The sequence below is a fragment of the Tenrec ecaudatus genome, chromosome 12 (assembly GCF_050624435.1).
Source record: "Tenrec ecaudatus isolate mTenEca1 chromosome 12, mTenEca1.hap1, whole genome shotgun sequence".
Lineage (NCBI taxonomy): Eukaryota > Metazoa > Chordata > Mammalia > Afrosoricida > Tenrecidae > Tenrec > Tenrec ecaudatus.
This window is the reverse complement of record NC_134541.1, coordinates 51828845-51856492: the sequence shown is the minus strand read 5'-3', so window position 1 is coordinate 51856492 and position 27648 is coordinate 51828845. Positions and strand designations below refer to the sequence as shown.

Here is a 27648-nt window from a genome sequence, read left to right as displayed (position 1 = left end):
AATTTACAGCCTGTGAAATATAAAGGCATTTATTCCTCAAGATTCACCCAAAATAACCCGTACGCTACATACATAGAGAGCAGTGTTAGGCAAGAGCAAACCGCATTTCCAGACCATGAACACAGCGAATACGAGCAAGAAAAACCACCGCCCCCTTCCGAAGGGAGCTACAACCACGACGAGACAAACGCACACAGCTTCTCTCCCTTGGACAGAAAGGGAACTAACAGGCTCTTGTGCCATGGGGGAGCGGCGGGGAGAGGACGTAAGAGAGGAGGCCCAAAAGGAACCACCACCAGAGGGTCGGGGTTAAGCCCACGCCGACGGGTGAGAAGCGGAGAAGACACTGTGATTGGGAGGCGAGGGCCGGCGGATCTGGGCGCTACAGGGCAGGGCTCGCTCTCTTTGTGGGTCTCCAAGCGAAGGCACAGTTCAGGGGGCGGAGGGCGCGCTCTAGCAGGCCGGCCGCACGGGCACCTGCAGGAGGATCACCTGTCTGTTCTCGGATGGGTGGCACTTGTTGATATGCCGCGTGAGGCCCGGCGAGCTGTAGAAGGTGGCCGGGCAGTACTTGCAGGGGAACACCTGCGCGGCGTGCAGCAGGCGCAGGTGCCGCTCCTGCGAGCCCTTGCTGGGGAACGTCTCCCCGCACACCGGGCACAGGTGGCACTCAGCGGGCGCACTTAGGCCTAGCAGGCCATCTGCCTCGCCGTCGCCGGCCGCCTCCTGGGGCGCCTTATCGTCGGGCCCGGGGTATAAGGCCAGTAGGTCCTCGGCGGAGGGCGCGGGCGGCGAGACTTTGGCCTGCAGCGCCTGGTGGTGCGCCAGCAGGTGCTTGCGCAGATAGGCCTGGCGGCGGAACTTCTTGGCGCAGTGATGGCACTCGTAGAGCCCGTCCTCAGAGCCCGACTCCGACACCCCGCCGGGGCTCGGCGTGTCGCGATCGCTGCCCCCGCTCGTGGCCTCGCGCCCCTCCGCCTTGGCGGTGGCTTCGGGCTCCAGCGCGCGCGCGGGGGCCGGGGCGGGCCGCGGTTTGTGCCAGCGGCGGTGCGATGCCAGGTTCGCCGGGCAGCTGAAGACCTTGGCGCACTCGGGGCAGCGGTACTCCACGCGGACGATGCGCGAGCATTTGTGCTGCGCCAAGGAGAACGGGTCGGCGTACTCCTCCTTGCACAGCTGGCAGATGTACTCGCCCAGCGGCCTCGCCGCGCCCCCCGAGCGGCCGCGCGGCCCCTCCACCGGGCCCTCTTTGATCTTGAGTCCCAGCACGGGCGACGTGGTCACCTCATCCTCGAAGTGCAGCTTGCGGATGGCCTTGGGCTTCTTGACCCCCGAGCCCTTGGCTGCCTTGGCAGGCGCTTCCGCGGCGGCCGGGGGCGCAGGCCGCTTGCCCGGGGGCCGCAGGGCCGCGATGGGGGGCAGCGGGGCTCGGGGCCCCGGGCCGCGGGCGGCGTCTGCGCCCGCGGAGAACGAAGTGCCCATCTTGAGCTCCGCGGGCGCGAAAAGCGGCGCGTCGCCGCCGCAGGTGCCACCGCCGCCGGCGCCGGGCCCGCTCTGCCCGCCGCCGCTCGCCAGCAGCGCGGCGGGCGTGGGAAAGGATTCGGCCGAGACTGGGGAGCCGAGGTTAAAGCTGCGCTCGAAGTACTTGTGTTTCTCGTGCTCGCGACTCACCGGCCGCGTGGGGCTGTAGAGCGGCGCCGGGTGCGCGGCCTCGGGGTTGCCGAAGTGCACGGCCCGCGGGCCCGCCGGCGGCGGCTGCGGGCCGGGCACACAGCCCAGGGCAGCGGCCAGCACGGCATGGGCGCGCTCGGCCGGCGGCGGCGGCGGCGGCGGCAGCGGCCCTGGCCCCGGGCTGGGCACGGGGGTGTCGGCGCGGGCGCCCCCGCAGCCAGGTGAGAGCAGCAGCGCGCCGTCTCCGTCCTCGCCGCTTCGGACCCGGTAGGACACGGGTGGGGACTTCTTGCTGCGCTTCACCAGGAAGCCGCGGGGCATCTTGGCGCGGCGAGCTGCCAAGGCGCTGCAGCGCTCCCACCTCCGCCGCGCTCTCGGCCGCCTTTGCCCTCAGTTGCTCATGGCCATGGCCCCGCGAAGCGGCGGCGGACTCGCGCGGCCCCGGCAGCTGCTCGGCCCGGCTCCGCACCCCGCACGAGCGTCCCAGTGCTCAGGTTGGGGAGCCGCTGCCGCCTTTTAACGGGGGGAGGGGGCCATTGTTCTCGCCTCCCGCTCTCCCCGGAGCCAATCAGCGCGCCCGCAGCTCCTCCGCCTCGCAGGGTGGGAGCGCGACCGGGCGGCAAAAAGGGAGCCGAGCCCCGGGGGTCGCCCGGTAGGTGCGGCAGATGTACCTGAGAAGGGGGGAGGGGAAGGGTCCGCAGGGCGAGGGAGGGGAAAGGGGGTGGAGAGTGCCCCTCCAGCATCACGGCGCCCCTCCAAGCCCGGCACACGCCTGGCCCCGCCTTCCTTCACGGTCCGATGCTCCTCTGTTCCACTATTGGAGGCACACGTGCCTGGGCTTTGTGTCTCTCCTTGGGGGGGTGGGGGGGCCTGGGGCCGCCAAATGGGCCAGTCTATTCGAACGACAATGCGCCCCCCTTCCCGCGGAGGATTACCCTCGGGTTGCGAGCAAAATAGCAACAAAGGACAAGAATGGTCCCCAATACGCCAAGAGGGCGCGATGCGCGAGTCGGAGCAGGGGGAATGTGATGTGCGTTGAATGGATGGGTTTGGGGGGGGGGCAGGGGGACAGCAGCAGGCGACAGGATCTGGGGGGGGGGTGGCTGTGGGGCGAAAGGCTGAGCCCGGGGGGCTGCTCGGGAGGTCTGTGTGGAGTTTCAGAAATAATTAAGAGTCGAAAATAGCTGGAAAGCACGGACAGCCAAGAACTCCCACCTGCGTCAGGGGCCGGTGGGCCGAGGGATTCAAGCATAAGCGAAAATGGAAGCCCAGGCTCCAAGTTTGGGGCGAGGATTTGATCTTTCTGGCGTCAACAGAGCGGAAATGCTGGTGCCTACAGCTTCAGTGCCTCTGCGGTCTGTCTCCGGCTCCCAGAACGATTTCTTTCGAGTTGGGAAACAGTTAGCACCCCACTTCTTCAACTGCCCGCAGACCTCGGGGAGAAGGAGCAGACTGGGCTGGAGTCCAAAAGGAATTCGAATTTGGGAGCTTTTCTTTCTAAAGCTCCTCAGGGCTGGGAATTTGCATCCTTGAAAGGTTTCTTCCCTGCCTGTTCCGAGCACCCCCCCACCCCACCCCCGGCTGCCCAGGAGTGGGCCGATCCTGGTGAATTTTGTTGATGGCAGGCGAAGGGCCGAGAGTGCCAGCGAAGTTGGTTTACATCCTCCCCTGCACGGCTTCATTCATTTTCATTCTGATCGGGCATTTTGTCTGCTGGTTGACATCAGATGCTAAATCAAGGACTCCAATCAAGGCACTGGGGAATAAAGGGGCCGCCTGTCTGGGTGCACCCCCGCTCCCCCCCCCAACTGTGCCCCCTTCACCTTTGTGAAGGAAATTAACCTCCAGCTATTGAGCGCTGGCCTTGGCCAATCTGGAAGCAAAAGAGACGCGTGCTGCCGGCTGGGGGGAGGGGGGCAATCTGTCCTCTGAGGTAGGCTGTGGCCTGGCCTTCGAGAAAACTGGCCATCTCCCCATGCCACTAGGAAAAGATTATAGACCTGACCCCTGCGGCCTCCTCCAAGTTCTACCTCAGCCCGAGGAAGCAGGCAGAATCGCCAGGGGCAACCCCCCACGGACATGCGAAACAAGTACTAAAAACGACATACTATGTTGTGTATTGTAGGAAAATGTGACATTATTGAAAGGGAAGAAACAGAATTTTTCCTGCAAAAATGCGCGCGGATCGATTTTGCTGAATGAGTTTTGCTTGCCCTTAAACTAGTATTTAATTGTTTTGGATTTTCCCTCTGAAAATGGACTGGTATGGTAATTAACGAGTTTTCTTTTAATTTTCCAGCATCCACACGAGTTATAGCTTGTGGTAGCGATAGTTGTTAGGGAATCTCTCTAGTTAATTAGGGGAAAGATATTTGCCGATTTTATATTTGTAATTACAAAAATTCAACCTGAAAAGAAAAATATAGTGAATATATTTTAAAAGTCTTATTTTTAAAAAATGAGATAAATTCTAGGGTGTTTTTTCCCCTCAAAGGTTAGAAATCCTAAAATGGATTTATCTAAAATGTGTAACTACATCTCCATGTAAAAGAAACATGTTATTTTCTTGAGTGAAGATTAATACAGCTGATGAAATTAGAAGTGGGAAAGAGATTCCGGGATGGCGCTGGCCAGTTTTATTTCTCATCCAGAATCTCATCTGGATTGAAGACTAATAGGTGGAGGTGGAAGGAGGGGGTGCCAGCCTTCCCTAGCTGACTGGGAGCGGGTATTGGGTCTTGCATATATAACACTCCTTTCATTCAACAACTAGCAGCGACAGTTAGTTCCCAATGAATCCTTCAAAAATAACAACCCCTACACTGTAAAGAAGTAGTAGGGAGAAACAAAATCAGTGCTTGAATGCGCCAAATTCAAGCAGGACTCTGAATTAACCCAAGGGAATCTATTGAATGTTATTGAGATACTGAGATTCAAAGGCTCCATCTTTTTCTTTATTTGTGACTTCTAGTTGCTCCAGCTGAAATGGAATCTACTTTCAGGCAGGGACGGTTAACATAAATGGAAACCTGAAAGGTACAGTATTCAAAACTAACTTCATAAGTTGGGGTAAAAAATAAGCCACCTGCCAGCCCATACCAACAATGCAGTTACCTTAACCTATGGCTATCTGCTGCTTTTTTGTTGTTGTTTGTTTTGTTTTTTTTGTTCTCAGAATCAATGGGACACAAGGCTTGACACATCCAGTTGATTACAGTTCTTCCTCTATGACAGCGTTTCTTAACCTGTGGGTCGTGACCCCTTTGGGGGTCAAACAACTCTTTCACAGGGGTCATCCGATTCATAATAGTAGCAAAATGACAGTTATGAAGTAGCAATGAAAATAATTTTATACTTGGGGGGTCACCCCCCCCAAGGATTGTGGCATGAGGAAGGCTGAGAACCACTGCTCTAAGAAGAGCAAAGCACCAGCCTTTGAGCACAACCATTCCAGGGAGGGATTCTATGGAATTAGATGTGGAAACAGCAAGCACATATTGTCCCTCTCTCAGAGGACTGGGAGCATGCCCAAGAATCCATGCCAGAGGGATCCAAGGCAGGTCATGAAGGGGCTTCCTCTGCCCCAGGAGCCTCTTTCCTTCTCTGTGGGGACACGGGCTCTTCTTTTCTGGTCCTTACAGACCTTGGTTTGGGGTTTTTTGTTTTTTTTTTTACCATCTGGGAGCTGGCTTGGTGTCTCTGGCTGCTTTCAGGGTGTAAGCCTTGGTCCCCTTCACCCTACAACTTGATTGCAACATAAGACTCAAGACTCCAGACAGTGTCTGCAGAGTGTCAAGCCTGGGGATTAGGGCTACTGTAAGATACGGACGATGCTAGATGCTCTGGAGTTGGTTCCCACCAATAGCGACCCTATGCACAAGGGAGTGCAACACTGCCTAGTCCTGCAGCATCCTCACAGTTGTTCCTGTGTGTGCAGTCACAGTGTCAATCTATCTCATTGAAGGACTTCCTTTCTTTCCCTCCCTGCCCCTCTATGATTTGTTATTTTATTTTTGGGGGGAGGGGTGGGGGCTGGGGGAAGTTTTATTTATGACAGGTACAAGCCCCCATACTTAGGAATGTGGGTGAGACAAGGACCTCATCCAGGCCTTGTGCTTTATTGTGTCAAGCATGACGTCCTTCTTTAGGGACAGGTCTCTCCTGATACCATGTCCAAAGTGTAAGATGAAGTCTTGCCATCCTTGCCTCTAAGGAGTCATCTGGCAGTACTTCTTCCAGGACAGATCTGAGTGTCCTCTTAGCAGTCCATGCTACTCTCCAGCACCACAGCTCCGATGCGTCGGGTCTTCTTTGGTCTTCCTTATTCACTGACCAACTTTCACACACATACGAGGCAGTTGAAAATACCATGTCAGGTATGCTTTAGTCCTCCAGGTAACAGCCTTGCTTTTAATCCTCCAAAGAGGTCTTGTGCAGCAGATTTATAGAAGTCAACCGTCGTTTGATCTCTTGCTTTCTGCTTCCAAGAGAATTGATTGTGGAATTAAGCAAGACAAAGTCTTGGCCAATTTCATCCTTTCCTCCATACCTCATGATGTTACCTGCGGGTCTAGTTAGGAGGCTGTTGGTCTTCTTCACATTGAGTTGTAATTTGTACTGACGGCTTCAATCCTTGATCTTCATCAGCAAATACTTCAACTGTCCCTCATTTTCAGCAAGCAAGGTTGTGTCACCTGAATATCACACATTAATAAACCTGTGAAATCCTGATACCACATTCTTCTTCCTACAGGCCAGCTTCTCTGATAGGGCTAAAGCTGGGTATTTAGGTCAAGGAGCGCATCCTGTTGCATGTTGGAAAGACAGGCCACTCTGGAGCTCACTGGAAGCAAAGAGAAGCAGGGCTGAATTTAGTTTGATTTCAGTTTATTCCCACCTTGCTGGGGACCCATCCCCTGGCTTTACAGAAGCCCCCACCCGTGGCTCTTCTTCCTCCCCGTGAGCCATGGTTGGGCTGAACCCTTGAGGGTCTGTGGTGGTCCAATTCACAGGGCGCACAGGCCCGAGCTGGGAGAGAGGCTTTGTGCTCCCAGAAATGAGGGCTTGTGTGTTGGTCTGAGGGGCACGTGAGAGACACGCGCAGCCTCCCCGCCGCCCTGGCCCAGCCTGCAGGCACTTTCTGAAGGCCCCTGGGCCCCAGCTCGCAGGCTGTTGTCTTTGTCCGGCACATTAGCATAAAGCTGCCGCGGATCTCTAGTTGAAATAATTCCACACAAAAGGAGAGCGTCTGAAAGAGAGGAGGAGGCGAGGCCTCGCTGGCTCGGGAGCCGCTGCTCAGGGATTACCGCCTCGAGGACCCGCAAGCTGCTGGTGCCCATTCTTCAGCCGGGCCAGGGGGGCGGGGCGGGGCCCACCTGAGTGTGCGGGCTGGGCCACCCCCGACTCCAGGAGACGCCCTCCGGGCTGCTGGGTTTTGCTTCCTGGGTACCATCGGAACTGAGTGGGGGTCGGTGGAAGGAAGAGCCCAAGCTGGGCGGTAGGGAGAAAGGTGTTGGCAGAAGAATTGGGGAAGGATGTGGGAAAGCAGTAACCGAACCCTAGACTCCTGCCAGGAAGAACGGGGATGGTACAGAATCAGTGGGGACGATGTGCACCGGGGAGGCGGCAGGGGCGGGGCCGGTGTGTGTGTGTGTGTGTGTGTGTGTGTGTGTGTGTGTGTGTGTGCGCGCGCGCACACGCGCGATCATACACAGCTGTTTGCTGCCTGCTAAGAGGGGAGGGCGTCCCACCTCTCTCACCTCCCTCCCAGAGGAGAAAAGTAACCTGAGCAAACACTGGCCAGAAAGGCCCCCTAGATTCTAAGACCAAGGGAACCCCTTCTCCGAGGCTCCAGGGGTGGGGGCAGCAGGGCTGCTGCGCTTTCTTAAGAGTCACTTGCTTCCACCCTTGAGTTTTGGGGGTCTGGGGTCTGCCCCTGCCCCTTGATCCCCTCATACCTTCAGGACTGCTTCTCTTCCCACCACCCCTTCGCCTCCCCCACCTCTCTTCTTTCCAGTTTTCTCCCTCCCCCTTCCATCTCTCCCTTTCCCCTCCTCTTCCCCCCATCTCTCCTCTCCCATCCCAGTTTTCTCCCCACCCCCTCTTTCCCCATCTCATCCTCAGTGCCGCTCTTCCCTCCCATCCACCTTCTCTCTCCCCTTCCCTCGCTCTCTTGCCCCCACAGATTTTTCTTTCTCCCTCCATCTTTGTCCTCTTTGCTCACCCAGCTTCCTCTTTTCCCACCCCCGCCCCCACTTTTCCTTTCTCCCCCCCCCCCAGCTACCCCTCCCTGCCAGCATACGTGTGTTATTTTATTTGTCTAGAGAGTGCCTATTTGTTCAGTGATGTGTGGCCTCCTGGCCGCCTGCTTCAATGGGGTGAGGGGGGGGAGTGGGGTGGCCGGGGCGCGTGTGCCTCGCTCGGTTTCTGTGAACATTAGCATACAGCTGCTGGGCTCGGCCCCTCCAGGCCCCGCGCTATGCGAGCCTTATCACTGCTTCCCTCAGCCAGAACACAAGCCAACAGCTTCTCCCAGAGACTTTGGAGCCGAGTTCTCCCACTGCCTAGCTAGCGCTTGCTCTAACGAGGTCTTTCGACCTCTTCTAAGGGGCCGTAAGCACTGACTGGTTAGCTTCATATTTTATGCTCCATGCACGGTCCCCCCCCCCTTTCTTTGGCCTTCCTGAACCGTAAAACAATGAGGAGCCATTTCTGGATGGAGAGGGACTCACTTTATTAAAAACAAGCCTGCCATGCGATGGTTATAGGCACCGACGATGCAGTGTTGTTGCACGTAATTTGGGGGAATACAACTTTTGAAAATTAACCTTGGTACCTTCGTGCCAACGTTCTTTGGTCAAAAACTACAACATTCTAAGATCTGCCTTAGAGGCCCAAGTACTCAGGCTTAACCATGATGATGGGAATTCACGTGTTTTTGTCTCGGTAGAATTTATTATGCCCTTAGGACAGAGATGGAAGTCCAAATATTGCGCTCACCGAAACCCCTGCTTTTGCCAGGCATTACCACCAGCAAGTAGCAGAGAGCTCTCTCTATAAAACAAGACATTTCAAGCCATGACCAAAGGTCATGCGGCTTCTTCTCTTATGGTAGAGCACTTTTTCACCAATGATCAAATACTGAGTTGGTGTCTATGTGCCAGAATTCCTCCTTAGATTCAGGTAGGAGTGATATTCCATTTTCTGAATGTGGGCTGATGGTAAAACGACCTTGCTAAATAAATGTCATAGAATAAAATATATTCTATATATTTTCAAACCTGCCAGGATACTTACTGAGGCCCAAAACTGCTTTTAAAAAGCCAGGAAAGAACAGTGTCCCAAAATTATGCATGCTTTGGTACTAAAACTTTCATTTTTATGTTGGGTTACTTCTATGTCACCAGTGGCTTTTTAATGGTTACACTTGGACACAGAAAAGTCATAACTGTTGTTTTTCTAACATAGGTTATGTCTTTTAATCTCTACCCACGGCCCCCCGGGTCTGCCACAGAAACTCACTCCACTTGCTGGTGAATATGACCCAGGCACTCTTAGAGGGGGAAAGGGAGACAGGTCGTTCACAGCTCATTCATAAACCCTTGAAATATAGTTTCATGTGTGTTGGGTTGACACTCTGAAGAGGGGTCCACCCCAATTGTTCCCTATTCAAGCTGTCCAGTTTGCACCATATGGCTGAAGCTGAGCCCTGGAAATGACACATTCATTTACATAAAACGTAGTTGTGAAGGAATTAATGTTTACTGTTGCTTTTGCCTATCTTGGAAAATTCTGACTTTAGTGTTGTGGAATAAGTTCACTTTTGAGAAGTAGCAAGCAATTTTGGTTTAAGTGATTTGTGGCAAAGGGTTGGATAACAGAAGAATAGTTCTGTAGTGCCAACTATGATGTTTCCTCCCCATAGCTGTTGAATTCTTATTAATGGTGCTAATAATGTCCGCTAGATAAAAATAGAAAGACAGAATGTAAATATAAAATAAATTCAAGTAATCAAAAGCTGGAATTCTGTCCATGAGAACCAATTTAAGCCTTGCTTGTAAAAAAAAAAAGTCAGGAGCCCTGATGGCATGGTGATGATATGTTGGGCTTGATCCACATGGTCAGCAGTTCGAAACCACTGAGCACTCTGCAGGAGAAAGATGGGGCTTTCTACTCCTTCAAGAATTATAGTCTCAAAATCTCACAGGTGCACTTCTACCTAGTCCTACAGGGTCACTGTGAGTTGGCATCAATTCGATTGTAGTGAGTTTGTCATTCAGTGGGCGAGTCTATGTGCCAATCAGTGGGCGAATAAACCTCCCTATAAAACAGAAGGTTTCTGTCCCGCCTTACAGGTGATACGTATCAGAGACCGACTGCAACAAAACAACTGCACTAAGGATCGAAGAAAATGAGCTAAATGAACTTCCCACAGCCACTTTATCATTCAAAATCTGTATGTGAGCTCACTGACCTCCCCACCTTTCAGAATATTTATACAGGTGATCTGCAACATGAAATAGCAATTTGGGGGTTGTGATGATCGGTTTGCTGATCTCAGAAATTCTTGTAAACTTTCTTACACAGTCATTCTTTCTGATGTGGGGTTAAAGATTTAACTTTTAGTCATCTGCTTACTCCTTTCACCTTCTGGGTACACAATTTTCTTTTTTATCACTCGTAGTATTTCTGGGTAAAGATGTGAACTGACAAAATTGGCACCAGAACATTCCAGAATATCAATTGGAATCACACCCAAGATAAAGACACTTCCTGTAGCAGGATCTCATTTTATTGCTAACTGACCTGTTACTCCGCACAGGAACATGCTTTCGGATTTTGCAAAGCTTACCCCTACTGGACAATTGACAGTCGCTGCCCAGTGCCACCTACTGGAACACTTAGAAACTACAGGCACAAGTGAACTGAATAGAAGCCCTGAAAACAGATTGCTTTGCTGACAGGCCAGGCAGACTCGTTTTCTATTTTTACAGAGCACTTCCAGAAGCTTCCTGCAGGAAAACAGTGACGTGGAGTTTGTACCAGCCTAGATGATGCCTGGCCATGCATACATGGGCAGGTGGTATTGGTTATAGTGCAAGTAGTCAAGAATGCTCTTCTCCACCAAGGGCTTGTAGATAGTGTCCTGAAAAACCTTTTGAAGATATTTCCGGGGTTTCTCATGCAGGTTTATTTCCTCATCTTCTATCTGACGGGCTAATTGGTCCAAGGAAGGAAGGTCTGGCTCCTGTGAAGTTCAATAAGGAACCAGATTCAGAAATTACTTGGCAATTTCACTATAAAGAAAAAGATTGTGCTCAGCCCATCTACCATAGTGGAGAAACTTGAAGTCTTTAATTAAAACTTTATCTATAGGTCTTGCTTGTTTCAAAATACATAAGGAAGGACACGATTAAACATATTTACATTAAAATTCCTGGATTTAGTTGGCTTACTTTGTTACAATCAGGAAGATTTTTAAAATCTTAATAAGATAAAATGTTATTGTTATTTTTAGGGCACAGAGAGAATTAAGTCACTTGAACATACACACCACATGCTGTGCATACTTACAATATTTCAGGTATTTCTCCAATGTTTTAGTTAAAGATTTTCAAATAATCAGGTTGACAGAATTGTGCAGTAAACAAACACCTGCCCCAATCTGGAGTGTGTGGTTAAAATTTGACTATGTTTGCTTGATCCCATCAATGGCCGTAACATAAAAAGTGTCTCACCAAGGTTGAGCTGTGGGCTTCCTGCACAGTGTAGTAATTGAGTACTTCCCTAAAGTAAGAGTCTAGTAGACTTTAATGGCGTATTTATAAACAGAGAATTAAATGTTGAATTATACAGGAAGAAAAATGATTACTGGATGAATTCTACTAGACTATTAATTCATTAATGGTAAGAATTTATAGATACAAAAATACATTCAAGGTCTAAGGAGGCATAACGTAATTAATTATCACTTGGTTATTTAAGCAAGGCATTAATAGATGCCCGAGCTTATGCACACAACACTTAGAAACAGAGTCAGTGGGGGCCACAGGACTTCCATTTTAAATCAGCTTAACAAAGGCAGGGAGAGAAAATGAAAAATGGTGCTGAGGATTATAAACTGTGGATGCTGAAATGTTACAGTATGATCAACATGCCACTAAAGAGATATGCTGCTATGTACACAGTCCGCCCTCCCCCCATACCTGTATCAAAGCAACATAAAAACAGATTAGATGACACTGTTTTATTTCGGTTGAGAGCGTAAAATCACAACATGACAGCTTCAGGAAATACTGTCCTAGGTGATAAGTCAAACTCTCATCGTATGACCATTGATTTCACTTCTAACAAGTGACTGTTTCACCTTCCACACTGATCCTCTGACCTCTGAATGGACCATCTCACATGTCAGGGGGACAGGTCCACCTCTCACAGATCAGCTAGCTACTCACTGTGTGACCACCTGCTGCTCCTTGTGATTATCTCCCTCCTCAGTGACCATCTCACCCTTGGTGAGAGAATCACACATCTCAGGGGGCTGCTCTCACCGCCCCTGGCTGCCAGATCACCTCTTATCAAGTGATACTTCTGTCTCTCACACTGTGATCATGTCACAAAGTGAACACTGAACCTCACACAATGTAACATTCACAACTCCTAGACTAAACTAATAGCTTTCATTTAGCACATTATCATTCAAACTCACCTTGTTAGGTACCACAGTTGACCTGTCTTACCTCTTGGTAGTAACCGGACTACCAATCAGTATGATCATCTCACATCTCTTTCACCCTGTTGGTCAGCTCATTTCTCAGAGTGACCATCTCACCTCCCACTTGAGGACCATGGAACCTTTCAGCCAGTGACTTTCTCAGTCAGTGTGACCATTTCACCGCAGTGTGACCATGTGATATCTCAGTGTTACGATTTCATGTTTTACACTGTGACCGTCTCACCTCGCACTGTGACCAACACACCCCTCCTGGTGTGGCCATCTGACTGCTCACTCCTCATACCCACCTCACATGTCGCAGTGTGATTATCTCACCTCTCACACTGAGATTACATTACTCAGCACAGTGAAACGATCTCACCTCACAGCGGGACTGACGGACTGACTCGCGTGTCACAGTGTTACTAGTTCACATCTCAGCGTGCTTCCTTTCCCTCTGACACTATAACTGTCTTACATTCAGAGGCACCATATTGCCACTGAGGATTATTGTGTCACATCTCAATTAGAACATCATACCACTTGTGACCATACCATCTCCAACACTGTGACCCCCTCACTCCTGTCAGTCTGATGACATCAACTGTCACAATACAGTGGCCTGGGACTATCTCTTCCTGCACCTTGTGACTATCTCATTTCCCGCCTATCACACTGTGACTGTCTTACCTCTTTCAGTTTGAGTCATGCCAGCTCAAACCACTCAACCATTTCACTTCTTATCGATAACCTGATCTAAAAGTGTGACTGCTCACAACGATACAATTCCACCTTCCACAGCGTGACCACGTGCCCACCTCACAGTGTGCTCTGAATTTATACTGTGACCACCTTAACACTCACAGTATGGCCCTTTCATATTTCAATGGGACGGTTTCACCTTTTACTCCTTTATAACAATCTTACAGTTTCAAAGGACTGTCTCACAACTCACAGTCTTACAGTGTCACCTCACAGTTTGACCAGCACGTGTCTAATGGTGACCACTGGACTCTCATGCTGGGCCTTTCTCGTAGCTGTGGAGTGACCATATCACAATATCGGAAGCTCATCTCAACACTTAAGATGACCACCTCTCATCTCAGAAAGTGATTGTCTTCACACTCAGTTGATCCATCGAATCTACTTCTCATAGTGAGATTATCTCGCACCTAAAGGGATCACCATCTCGCCATACCCCGTGTAACCATTTTACTTACTAGCATGACTGTCCCACATCTCATACTGTGACACGTTACCTATCACACTGACCACATGATAGCGTGGCCAGCTCCCCTCTCACATTGCGATCATTTCGCATCTTTCAGTGCAATGACTTCAAGTCTCACAATATGACAGTACATCTCTTACGCTGTCACCACTTTACCTATCTGTTGCCTCTCATGACTATCTTAGAGCGAAGCATGGCTGTCCTGGCTATCTAGTGCTGCTGTGACAACAATACCACAAGCGGATGACTTTAATGAATAGGAATTCATTTTCTGACAGTTTAGGAGTCTGGGCGTTCAAATACTAAGTGCCACCTGTAGGGAGAAGCTATCTGAGTCAACTATAAGGGAAGGCCCTTTTCTCCCTTCCGTTTCTATGGTTTCAGTTCCCTTTGAAGAGCTCCATATATCTTTGCATCCATCATACCTTGTTTCTAGAAGGTTCTCAATTCAGGGACCCTGTTTTTTTTGGGGTTTTTTTTTTTGGTGGCATTGAAGTTCCTCTTCCTATGCACTAGTCTCTTTCCTTTGATCTCTTTTAAGAGAAAAGAGTTATGCAGTCACACCCCAGAGAACTGTCCCTTCAATCAAATCAGGGCTGTGACCTGAGTAAGTGGGTGAATTCCATTGCCATCTCCTTATACAATGCATAGGCTAATCATATCAGATCATATCTTGGGTGATGTTTGCATCATTTTATAACTTCCTGATTACATTGTTATGTAGCCAAATCACTACATAGAGGCCCAACAAATTTATACATAGAATCATAGAGGCCCAACAAATTTATGCATTTTTAAAGGGGGGATGGAGTGGTGGACACAATTATTCAATCCATGACAGTGACAATTTAAGCACCTCATATGTCACAGTGACCATCACTTCTCACAGTAGATTCATATCACCTCTGTAAGAACGGCTACATTTCACCCAATGACCATTTTACATCTTACAGTGTAACCCTCTCATCTCTCACCTTTTATATTACACTTTGACAATCTTATTTCTCACGTGTGACATCTTACCTTCAACTGTGATCACCTTACTTCTCACAATGAGCACATCTTCTCTTTCAGTGTGAAAATCTCACTACTCAGTAAGACCATCTCACCTTTTACAGTGAACATTTCATCTCTCACACTGAGACTGTCTCATTCCCCACAGTGCCAATTTTGGTAGTTTTTTTTTTCTATGAATCTATCTATGTCTCTTAACAAAAGCATGGACAGACACATTTGTGAAATCTCCATACAATACATGAAATATTTTCATCCATAAAGAAGAGTCTCAGAAGTGCTATTTCATTGGGGATCACCCTTTTGAAGTTGTGTAACAGGTCTTTTTCTGTTTTTCAGTATATGAGACCCAGGACTGATGAACCTATAGGGACAGCAAGTAGAATAAGGGTTTTGGAAGTGGGTGGGTGGGTACAGTGGTGGTGGTGCTGCTGGTGGGTAGAGGTGAAGAGGGAGGCAATGTCAAAGAGTCCAGGAAGGATGTTTGGAAACTGATTATGGCAGCAATTGTACAATACTGTTTGATGTTATTGAACTATGGAATGATATTTGTATTAACTCCCAAATAATAATAAAATTTAAAAACCCATTTCTATGTGTTAAAAAAAAACCCAGAAGAATGAGTAGGTAAAACTATGGTTAGTAACTGGATTGATGGTTTCTTGAGGGCAGGGGAGGTTGGAGGTAAATAGAGATCTAATAACAATGAATACAAGAAAGAAGAAAATGTTCTAGTATGGTATGTGGTGATGATTATATACCTTTTAATCTGACTGAACTGTTGCATTATATGATATGTGAATAAAATACCAATAAAACTGTTAAAAAAAGAATGAAGTACTAGTATGTTCTAAAAGATAGTTGAATTTAGGAAAACTACAGGAAAATAGCTATCTGGCAAACAGCGAGGATGAGATCCATATTTGACCCATTTCAAAGAAAAGGGATGAAACAATGCAGAAATGATCAAACAATGTAATTAATAAAATGCAAATAAAATTATGTTAAAACACCACTTTAAAAAGACTGCAGCAGTGTATAAACAAGGACTGCCAGAAATTCAGGAAAGGGTGTGGGATGAGGGATATTGATGCTCTACTAGCATCAGTTGGATCTTGGCTGAAAGCAGAGACTGCAGAAAGAGGTTTACGAGTGTTTTCTTGACTGTGTAAATGCTCTTTGGATCATAACATGACGGATACCATTGCAAAGAATGGGAGTTCCAGAACCCTTAATTATGTGTATGTGGAACCTATGTAGAAGGCGTAAGGCAGGAATTGGAACAGAACAAGGGGTGCTGCATAGTTTACATGCACAAAAGGCATGTCGGGGTTGTATCTTTTAACCAGACATATACAGTGTGTATGTTGTGCACATTACTCAAGAAGCTGGACTATGAAGAAGGATGCAGCCCTAAGTGTTGAGTAAGGCTCCTCGACAGACTTCGATATGCAGATGACACCACTTTACTGTTGAAATCGAAGAGGATTTGAAGCACTTACTGATAAAGATAAAAGAGTATAGTCTTCAGTATGGATTACTCCTCAACAACAAAAATGCACACAAATAGATCAATAAGCAATATGATAAATGGAACAAATATTGAAGCTATCAGTTATAGAACTCTATGGGTCAGATGTCAGATTGCAGGCATCTCCTGACTCTTAGAGCTGCAGGGGACGATGACTCCAAGATTCCTGGGTGAGAAGGAAGACCGGATTCTGGCTGCAGAGGCGAATGAGTCCAAGGGCAGAAGATAAAATGGCAGGGTGATACTAACTCCTAGGATTGGCAGGCACTACAGCAGGCAGTTGACTGAAGTCCAAAGAACTGAAGGTCAACAAGCCAGATACAGGATCCCGTTCAAGGGAAAGCAAGAAAGCTTTCCTATAGCTTCCACTTACATCGGAAGGATGCCACTCTCACGGACCTCCCTTCAGGGTGGCTTATGAGGCCTTACCTGCCAAGCCACTGAGAATCCTGGCCCATCAAGTTGACACAAAGCCTTTACCAGCACAGATTGTGGAAATCTTTTGTTATTATAACAAATAATAGGAATATTTCTATAAAATAACACATTTCTGCTGAAGCATGCACATTTTATAGACAGTGTCACCCAGTATAGTTTGCATCTTGCACTCCCCTAGGGCACCACTGATGCAGACTCCAGTGTGAATGGAAGAATTTAAATTTTAAGTTTCACAAATATTTTGGATTTTCATTGCAGAACCAATTTTTTTCCCCGCTGAGCATAGAACCTCTGGGACATACAGACTAACTTTCAGTTAATCTTGAGTGAATGATATTGAGAAATAAGTTTCCGTTATAAAAGGAGTGTGTTTTGACAACTGAACGACTGTTCTTTACATCTTCCAAATACATACAAATATTACAGGTAAATTCAGACATAAACTACAAGAATGCAATTTTTATTCTAAGGGGCAAGCAAATGCAACTCAGATTTTAACCTTCACTGTTAGTTGATAATAAAAATGAGAATACTCATAAAAAGGTAACAGAAATTTTGACCCCATATAAAAGCATTTACATAACCACTACTATTCCTGCAATAGCCCCACCTGTATTTATCTCTTCAATAATTTGCTTACATGGAGTACAGTTGTAAAACCGTAAGGTGAGGCTGTATGACAAAGTGAAAACAATTGACAAATCTAAGCTGTTTTTAATTTTTAAAAAACATTTTATTAGGGGCTCATACAACTCTTATCAAAATCCATACATATAGATACATCAATTGTATAAAGCACATCTGTACATTCTTTGCTCTAATCATTTTCAAAGCATTTGCTCTCCACGGAAGCCCTTTGCATCAGGTCCTCTTTTTTCCCCCTCCCTCCCTGCTCCCCCCTCCCTCATGAGCCCTTGATAATTTATAGATTACTATTTTGTCATATCTTAATTTTCAAGGACGACTACATATCCATCAATCACTCTTACCTCCTTGGAGGTTATGATTTGGCGCAGCTCCTTCCTGAGATCAATAAAGCGATCGTGGAAGAGGGCCATGCACCATGGCTCTGTGAAGTAGCTAGTGAAGAGAAAGGAGATTCAGTTATCTGGAAAATCTCTCATTATCACTAATAAAGTATTACTTTGTTTTTTGTCTTTATAAATTACAGTTCTGGCCCCATTGCAATCGTTTGCTTATAAAATGCCTCCTATAACAGTCGGGCCAATCAATTTTTTAAAATGGATGTTCCTGATGTAAGGCCAGGTTCCATAATTGCATTTAAAGTGGTTTAATTCAGAGCTGGAGCAAGACCCGGCAAAGATTCCTGATGTTATCAGAATTTAAAAGCCTGAAGACTTGTAAAGAACGATGTCTCTATTATCTGCCCTCATTTGAGAAAACCAGATTGCAGGATTAACTGAACTGCTGCATAAATAAATTAAATTTGGGTAGACAATAACACAAATGTTGTTCATTAAGTTTCTGGATTAATAATGACCAGAAAAGCAGGCCTCCTCAGTGTCGCAACATGGTCTTTGTCCACCAATGCCTAATTGGATCGTTTTTAGGAGAGCAGCTCTGTTAGTGTTTATAGCTGGGAACTTTTCACTGAGAACTATTTGAATAAATAAATGATACCTTACTTGGAGAGCAACCTGACCATCATTTATTTACAGGTGAGAGTGAAAAATGTGACACCTTTCTGAGAATAACCAAGATTGGCTCTTGGTGCTTTAGCCCCTTCGTTTACTGCTCAGTGTCGTGGGACGTGAACGATGCCTCTTCAAGGTCAGGAACACATGCTGACGTAGGTGTCACTCTCCTCTGGATTTGTTTCTGTCACTGTGTGTAGATGTCATGTGTGTATACAGAGATGAACTTTTGCATTTCATAGACTTGTTGTAGATACACAGTTTCTATTTCCGGAAACTTAAATGAATTTTTTAGGAATAAGAGTCTCGGGACCAGTAGAATTGAAAGATGAACACAATTCCCAAACTGGCCCAGTTTTGCTAGGAGCACCGTGGCAGGTCTTACCTACTGCCTGGTAACTCGACCAGAATATGACCTATCTGTTTAATCATCAATCTTGCTGTTAAAGTCATATATTCATTCCATTAGTATGTATTTTATATCCACGATAGGTAGTGACCAAAATATACCCTTCCCAGCTTAGAGCTCAAATTGAGAAATAAGAAATAAGTGAATATGCAGCAACGATTACTACTTCAGATGAAAGCAAAACAACACAAACATATCAAGAAGGGTCAAATGGAGGTAATTAAGGGGAGAGGGCTAAGGAGACAGTGATGTCATGGGCAAAGTCCTGAAAGAAGATGAGAGGCATTACGTGGCTACCTGGGGAAAGCATCTCACATTCTGAGCTAGGAGTGTGCCATCATTCTCAAGTCTGTTGGTGCTTTAGTGGTGGTCCCTATGGCAACCTGTATACTGCGCTGGAAATGACAGTGTTCCCACCTGTGAGATCGAATTTGTGTGTGAATACAGGGGTATGTAGGTCCTACCCTGCCTTGAGAACAACTTCTGCCACATATATTTACAGTATCAATTATTCACAACCTGCCATATATGTATAAGATGACACTCTTAGCTAGGGATAAAACAGGTATTTCAGACTCAGTTAGTATCTGAAGTAGGGGCAGAAGCCATAGCAAGAATGTCATTGGAAGGCCACTTATTCAAACTGGAACTCTGTCTCTATGTATTTAGAATGCAGAAAATGAACGGTGTTAATATTCCATTTCCAGATTTGGCTTTCTCTGTTTTAAGGATTTTGGATCGGGCTCTTGTGTTTGTGGTTAATCGAGGCCATATAAAGGTGCCAGCATTTTGTAGGCCTGGTATTAGATAAAAGGTATTTTAGACAAATGTGGGAAAAAATAATTTCCTCTAATGAAAAAAATTATCCAAAAATCTATCCAGCAAAGAAATGAACTTGCAAGTGGCTCTTTACTTCTTACAGCAAGTGCTCATTTTGGTAGTGAGAGCGTAACGTGCTCCCTACATAGACGTTGAGGAGCCAGCATAGATGCATACTTCCTTCCTTTGTGCTGTACTCTCTGCGTGGTTCCCAGCCATTGCCACTCCCAGGTCTTGGAAGCTGACCCCTAACCATACTACTATTTGAGGTCCACCTCCAAGACCTCTTTTGCTTTTTAATGTTTAAAGGATATTACATTTTTTAAAAAGAAAAATTGTGTTTCTGTAAACAGCCTTTATAAAATATTTAAATACCTGATAGTTTACAATATTTCATTTGGAAACAGGGTGGAATTCTACCAACAACCAAACAATATGTATATACAACTTGACAACAGCTCTGGAAATGAATTAATGTGTGACTTGAGCCTTTGGCTTCATATGAAAAGACAGAAAAACAAACGAAGAAATAGAGAAAGTCAACAAGAAACTCCCAACCAAGACAAGTCCAGGACCAGATGGCTTCACAGGGGAATTCTACCAAGTATTCAGTGAAGAGTTGTCACCAATGCTATGCAGACTCTTCCAGAACATAGAAAGAGCCACAAACTCCCAAACTCATTCTATGAAGCAAGCATAACCCTGATACCAACCTAGGCAGAGACCCCCAAGGACTGGAGACTACTGACCAGCGGTGCTCAGCCTCTGGGGAGCGACCCCTTTAGAGGTCAAACGACCCTTTCACAGGGGTTAACTGATTCATAACAGTGGCAAAATTACAGTTATGAAGTAACAATGAAAATAATGTTATGGTTGGGGGGTCACCCAAACATGAGGAACTGTATTAAAGGGTCGCAGCATTAGGAAGGTTGAGAACCACTTAATATAATATAGACCATACATAAAAAACAACAGGCAACAGCCAACTCAAAAGGCAAAAACTGAAAACATTTCCCCTATGAACAGGGACCAGACCATATCCCACTATCACTATTGATTATTCAATGCTGGTAATCTTAGCCAGAACCATTAGACAACAAAAAGAAATCAAGGGAATTCAATTGGAGAAAGAATAAGTGAAACTCTCACTATTTGCCATTGATTTACATGTAGAAAATCCCAAAGACTCCATATTAGAAAAAATTGAGAGATTCAGCACAGCGTAGGATTAACAAGCAGAAATCAATTAGATTCTTGTATACAGGGAAGAGAGCTCTGAAAAAGACAAAAGATGAAATACTTAGGAATAAACCAAAGAAACAAAAGACCTGCATAAAGAAAACTACAGAACACTACTATAAGAAACCAAAGGAGCTCTACATAAATGGAAGACTATCCAGTGTTTATGGATAGGAAGACTTGAAATTGTGAAAATGTCAAACTACCCACAGTATCTATAAATACAATTCCAATCCAAATCTCAACTTTATTCATCATGAAAAAGGTAATTACTAAATTCATTTTGAGAGGGATAAACAAAGAACTTCTCAAGAAGAAAAACAAAATAGGAGCCTTCCCCTACCTGACCTCAAAACCTATCCCACAGCCCCAGCCATCAAGCAGCTTGGTGCTGGTACAGTGAGAGGTACAGAGACGGATAGAATAGAAATCCCAGAAGTAGATGCACCCACCTACAGTCAACTGATTTTTCCACAAGGCACCCCAAAACTTAAAATGGATAAGAGACAGTCTTTTCAACAAACAGTGCTGGCAACATTGGATCTCCATTTGCAGAAAAATGAAACAGGACCATACCTTGCCCCCAAACAAAAATTAACCCAAGATGGGCGAGACCTAAATGTAAATCCCACAGCTCTAGTGATCCCTAAAAAAAAAAGAAAAGAAAATAGGAACAAACTGAGGACCTTACTGTAGGGCAAACATATGTTACAAATATAATAAAGGAAGTTCACTCAGTAGAAAATAAAATAGATGACTATTAAAAATAAGAAATTTATGTGTATCCAAAGATGTCATCAAAAGAGTGAAAGAGAGAGCCCAAGGACTGGGCAAAAATTTTTAGCAAGGACAATGGATATAGGACTACTTCCTAAAATTTGTAGAATTCTATCATACCTCAATAAAAAACCCAAATAATCCAATTAAAAAGTAGGCAAAAGGCATGAATAGTCTACCAAAAATGACACTAAAATGATAACAACACATAAATACTATCACTAGCCATTGGGAGATGTAAATCACAACAATGATAAGATATCACCTTATACCTACAAGGATAGCCCAGTTTACGTAAACAAACAAACCAGTAAACAACAAATGCTGGAGAGGGTGTGAAGAGACTGGAACTCTCATACACTGCTGTTGGGTTTGTAAACACGTACGTCCATTGTGCAAAGTGGCAGGGTGATGCCTAACATGACTGGGAATAAAAATACCATAACCCCCAGAAATCCCTGTGCTGGGTATATGTCCCAAAGAAGTGAGGACAGAGCTCAAACAGATGCATGCTCTCTCATGCTTATCACAGCACTGCTCACAACGGCAAGAGGCTGCTCACGCCCGAATGCCCACCAGTAGAAGAACGGATAAAGAAACTCTGGTCCATCCACACAGTGGAATATTATGCATTCCTAAAAACAGTGGTGAAACGTCTCAACATGGATGCACCTAGAAATGATTGTGCTCAGCAAAGTCAGTCAATCACAAAAGACCATTACTATAAGTAAGGATGCACACTGAGGCACAGGCAGCACCCTTGCTCAGATCACGCCATCTCATCTGGTCTCCCTAGCCATGAAGTGGCTTCCCTAATGCTCATGGTCCATCTATCATCCCCTAAAATGCACGTGTCCCATAGGGATGATTTATAATGTTCCCTAATCAACTGATGATGCTGTCTCTAAAGTGGAGCAGGGGCACATACAAACCATAGATATCTGAATGGATTTCGAGTTCACACTTTGCTCTAGCCCTAAACTAAGAATGGTTAGTTCTTCTGACTCGGCTGTACTGGATACTTGCCCTCATGAAGAGATCTCTGATGATAGGGGTGCTCTAGGACTGTGGGGACAAAGTCAGAAACTATAGCTTCTGGGCCTTAAAGGCTTGTCTTAAAACAAGTGGCCATCTAGGTGAGGTGTCCGCTAAGCCCATACAGAAGATGCACACCAGCCTGTGAATCCAAGGATTGTAGATAATAAAATTCAAGGCTAGAAGAGGAAATTAGAACAAAGTTTAAATTCTGAGCACCCTGTTTTCAGAAGGCTATGAATGCTGGCGAAAGCCCAAGCCCATTCTCAGGTTGCCCCCTTGATTTACGCTTATGGTGAATCCTCTCTGATGACTGGCCCGAGATGAGACTAGCTTTGTTATCAGGCAGGGTGCATTGAGAGGGATTAGGTCAAAATTTAACATCTTATCACTGCTCTCCCATTGACTCATTTAAATGTGTTCTAGTTTTCATTATCTTCTGCTTTCTTTTCAACTGAGGTTGTTCTCTGTTTTATTTTGTTATTGCTTTGATATGCTTTTCATTATCTGACATGTAGGGTAGGTAAATCTCTGGAGACAGTACTGGATTCATAGCTTTTCTTGGGGTTATGGTAGGGGAGGCTGGGTGGAAGTGGGGAGATAATAAGGAATACGAGAAAGAAGAGGCATTCTAAAATTGATGTGGTGATGATTGTGCAACTCTTTTCAATATGTTTGAACTACTGGATTGTATGATATGTGAATTATATGTCAATAAGATTGTTAACATTAACAGAAAAGGATAGCTAGAACCACATAAAACTTATATAGTTATGCATACCAAAAAGTGTATTAAGAAGAGAAAAAAATTCAACTTTCAGACTAGGAAAAAAAATGAAGAGGACATATCTGATAATCGTTTTATCTTTAAAATATACAGAAAACTGCAAACACTCAACAAGAAAAAGATAACATTTAAAAAAATGGGTTAGATACATTAACAAACACTTTACCAAACAGGATATTCAAGTGACCAGCAAACACATTGGATGACGCTTTTGATCATTAGACATTGAGAGATGCAAATAAAAAATACAACAATATGCCATTCTACTGCTGCTAAAATGGCACTGATCAAATACAAAAAATTCTGGTAACCTTATGGTAATTTGGAAACCATGGAGCGCTGCCAATGGTTTTATAAAATGGTACAGCCTTGTTTGAAAACAATATGCCTCAACAAACTAGATACTGCCTCAACAAACTAGAAATAGGATTATTTTATGATTCAATAATCCCACTTCTAGGTATATGCCCTAGAGCTCTAATGTAAGACACCATCTGATGTGCACACCTATGTTCCTTGCAGTACTGTTCATAACATCAAAAGGATGCCTCTTAACAGATGATTGGATCAACAAAATGTACATACATACAATGGAATACTATGCAGTCATAAGAACACTGTTGAGTTCTCAAAATATAACATGGATGAATCTGGAGGACATTATGCTTAGTACAATTAGTCATTCACAAAAGGGAAAATGCTGTATAGTCTCACTATTATAAAAAGACAAGATCGGTGTGAGGGAATCACTATAGATAGTTGACACTTATTTCTGGTGATGAGAAGTACAACACCAAAAGTGAATGAGGTGCAAAGCTTGACCAAGGTAAATAAGTCCACAATGAAGTATGGAAGGAAAAAGAGTATTTTTAATAAATGCTCTGGTAGTTGTAATAGCAACTGAAAAATAAGAGTCTAATTATGGGTGTATGCACAGATACAGAAAAGTGCAGAGGTTATGTATTTGTATTTATCTATACGGACATTATATAAGCCAACAACCCAAATGCACCCCCATAGAACATAGTGGAATGGCCCCCGGAACTACCAAGGCTGTCAATCTTTATAGAAGCGGACAGCTCGTCTGTCTCTCATGGAGGAACTGGCTGGTTTGAAATGCTGACCTTGTTGTTAGTAGACAAGTGCATAACCACTGGGCAGCCAGAGCTCTTGGACATTAATAAATGTATCTATATGCAGTTGCATACAAATATAAATACACACGTAATATGAGATATGGGTGGCAAGCATAGCTATTTCTTAGACTTAACCACATACCTCATAGGATTGGCTTAAGGGGCCTGAAGACTGAGGACCATCGTCTTGTGGAACAACTCAGGTAACTGGCATAATAGAGTACACAAACTTTATGTGTGACATTCCAACTTCCTAAGTAGTGTGTGCAATTATAAAAGGTTGTTCATAGGAAACGAAGATACTATGTTGAGTGTAGGTGTTATGGCTTCTCCCTCCTCGGGAACACTAATAAAGTTTTCCAGCATTGCCTCTCTCTGTCTGACCAGAGTAAATATTTCTGTTGGTAAAAGGTAAGAACCTAATTATAGTAGTATTTGGTGAGCCCCGTCAGGATAAAGAGGGGACACCGGGAAAAGGAGCATAATTTTCCATCATGAGATCAGACTAGAATCGTTACCCTGGCAAGAAAACAAATGGCCACTAGCATTCTCTCTATCTCTGTGTTTTAACTTCCTTTGGCAGATAGTCCATTGGATCCCCGAGGTGAAAGAACCTTTGCTGGAGAATTTTTCTTCTCTTTCTCCTGGTCTGGTTTCTCTCTTTGCTGTCTTATGTGGTGCCAATTAAAGGACCGGTTGGGCAGGAGGGAAGTCCATGTAGATCCAAGCTTGCTGGACAAGATGGCGCCAGTCTGGCAGCCTCATGCAGTTTCTCCAAGAGGTAGATGGGTCTCCATTACAGAGATCGGCCCCAACCTTGGGAACATTCTATTCAGTTTTGTTCTTTATTCCTCTGTTAAAGAACTGCTTTTTATTATTTCCAATGGGAAACTACCTCTCAAAGAGGGCACTATTTATTTTAAATCTATGTAACAGGGCTTTCTAAATAAAAAATGTTGAGACAAGTATAATTTTCATTTCCAGATGGATATATTTTTTCTTTAGGAGTTCATTTTTTATTTTATAACATGTATATTTATTAATTAACTTGCTTTAATAATATAGGAACAAATGAAATTATATAATATCCATATATGATATGGATATCAACTTTAAAACAAGATCTACATACAATCTGCTAATACTGAGTTAGAAAATGTTTGTTATAATGTGATCTGTATTCATTTGTGATGAAAGCTATTATTCCACAGAATGCCAGAGAGATCAATTCTTTATGCTGTATCTCTAAGCACTGGTGGAGACAAGGGGCAGAAAGCATTAAAAAAAGATTTGGAACTTATCTCAGGCTAATTAGGACATTACATCACATTCCTTTAGAACAAACTCACTGCCACTGAGTCAATTCTGACTCATCTCAACCCTATAGGACAGAATTGAACTGACCCTGTGGTTCCCGAGTCTAATTCTTCATGGGAGTGGAAAGCCCTGTCTTTCTCCTGAAGAGCTGCTTGGTGGTTTCTAACTGCTGACCTTGCTGTTAGCAGCCAACTCATAACCAGTACACTTCCAGGGCTCCTCCCACTACCTTAATGTGGGAAAGTTCCCCGGCCAGTTTGGGGACAGATGGAATCAATGCAATTGACTTTGTCAGTCTTAGGAGAATTTTCCATCCCTCAAATGATCAGCTTTACTTGATAAGTACTTTTTAATAGAATGCTCCTGAATTGTGAATAAACTAGAACCTGAGAGTATATAAGCAATTTCTCAGTCTTCACAGCTGAGAATCCAGGAATCACCAGGCCCTTCTGCCCCAGAACTCACACCTCCCTATTCAGAACTTGTAAGTCCCAGTGAGAGCAGCAAGTAAGGCAGAGGGAGCCTAAGCCTAAGGGTTTCTTCAACTTTTTCCTGCATGAGAAACCACAGGGTCAGGTTCCAAGCCACAGTCACACGAAGGACTCAATGACCATTACTGATAAATTAAGATACATTTTACAGATGATTCAACAAATTCATTACAGAATGGGGAAACGGAAGGTTAAAAGGTAACTTTATAACTCAATCTTCCCCAGACATCAGAAAGAAATTACAAAAGTTAGGGATAGGTCCAATGACCATTTGGATCTCTCTAATACATTTTGAGAAAGCTGCAGGAAAGAAGTTTCATAGAATTTTGTCTGTTTAGCTTTAAATCTGCTTCTTTCAGATTAAGGGAGCCAAAATACTCCTTTAAATGTAAAGCTGAAGCTGATGGTGCCCGGCTATCAAAAGATATAGCTTCTGGGGTCTTAAAGGCTTGAAGATAAACAAGCAGCCATCTAGCTGGAATAAAAGCCTACATGGAAGAAGCACACCAGCCTGTCTGACCACGAGGTGTGGAAGGGACCAGTTATCAGACATCAAAGAACTAAAAACCCTATCAGTGGGTGCCCACCTTCCTGATATGATCACTGAAGACAAATGTGGTGAAGAAAGCTAATGGTGCCTGGCTATCAAAAGATATAGTGTCTGGGGTCTTGGAGGCTCAAAGATAAACAAGTGGCCATCTAGTTCAGAAGCAACAAAGCCCACATGGAAGAAACACACCAGCCTGTGTGACCATGAGCTGTCGAAGGATCCATGTATCAAGCATCAAAAGGAACAAAAAATCCTGTCATTGTAAATATGTGAGTGTAGAGTGGAGACGCAAAGCCCATCGGTAATGGGTGAGTGCAAGGTGGAGACTCAAAACCCATTGGCAGCCAACCAGACACCCCCTTATTGAAGGGTTGTGGGGAGGAGATGAGCCAGTTAGGGTGCAGGGTAGCAACGAAGAAACATATCTATCCTCTAGTTCTTAAATACTCCCTCCCACCCACTATCATGATCCCAATTCTACCTTACAAATCTGGCTAGACCAGAGGATGTACACTGGCACAGACAGCAATTGGAAACACAGGGAATCCAGGACAGATGACTCCCTCAGTACCAGTGGTGAGAGTGGCGATGTCTGGAGAGTGGAGGGAACATGGGATAGAAAGGGGGAACTGATTACAAAAATCTATGTATAGCCTCCTACCTGGGGGTTGGACAGCAGAGAAGAGGGCAGCGGGGAGACGTCAGACAGTGTAACATATGAAAAAATAATGACAATTTATGAATTATGAAGGGTTCATGAGGTAGGAGGAGTGGGGAGGGGGGGAAACGAGCAGCATATATTAAGGGCTCAAGTGGAAGGCAAATGTTTTGAGA

General features: G+C 45.3%; 2 protein-coding genes across 2 annotated transcripts in view; both read right to left on the bottom strand.

The window, feature by feature from the left end:
* Positions 1-453: 453 nt before the first annotated feature.
* Positions 454-1992, bottom strand: INSM1 (INSM transcriptional repressor 1). Its single transcript, XM_075528763.1, has one exon. The coding sequence runs from the start codon at positions 1990-1992 to the stop codon at positions 454-456; it is 1539 nt and encodes a 512-aa protein (XP_075384878.1).
* An 8725-nt stretch (positions 1993-10717) lies between these two features.
* Positions 10718-27648, bottom strand: part of CFAP61 (cilia and flagella associated protein 61) — a 368344-nt gene continuing 351413 nt past the window's right edge. The window contains exons 25-26 of the mRNA XM_075527979.1: positions 17589-17679; positions 10718-10918 (exon numbers count right to left, since the gene is read on the bottom strand). Coding sequence (XP_075384094.1) covers positions 10718-10918; positions 17589-17679 — 292 coding nt within the window. The remainder of the gene's footprint in view (positions 10919-17588; positions 17680-27648) is intronic.

Excerpts from the sequence above, each read along its gene's own strand:
- INSM1 (XM_075528763.1), bottom strand. The coding sequence starts at position 1,992 with ATGCCCCGCGGCTTCCTGGTGAAGCGCAGCAAGAAGTCCCCACCCGTG.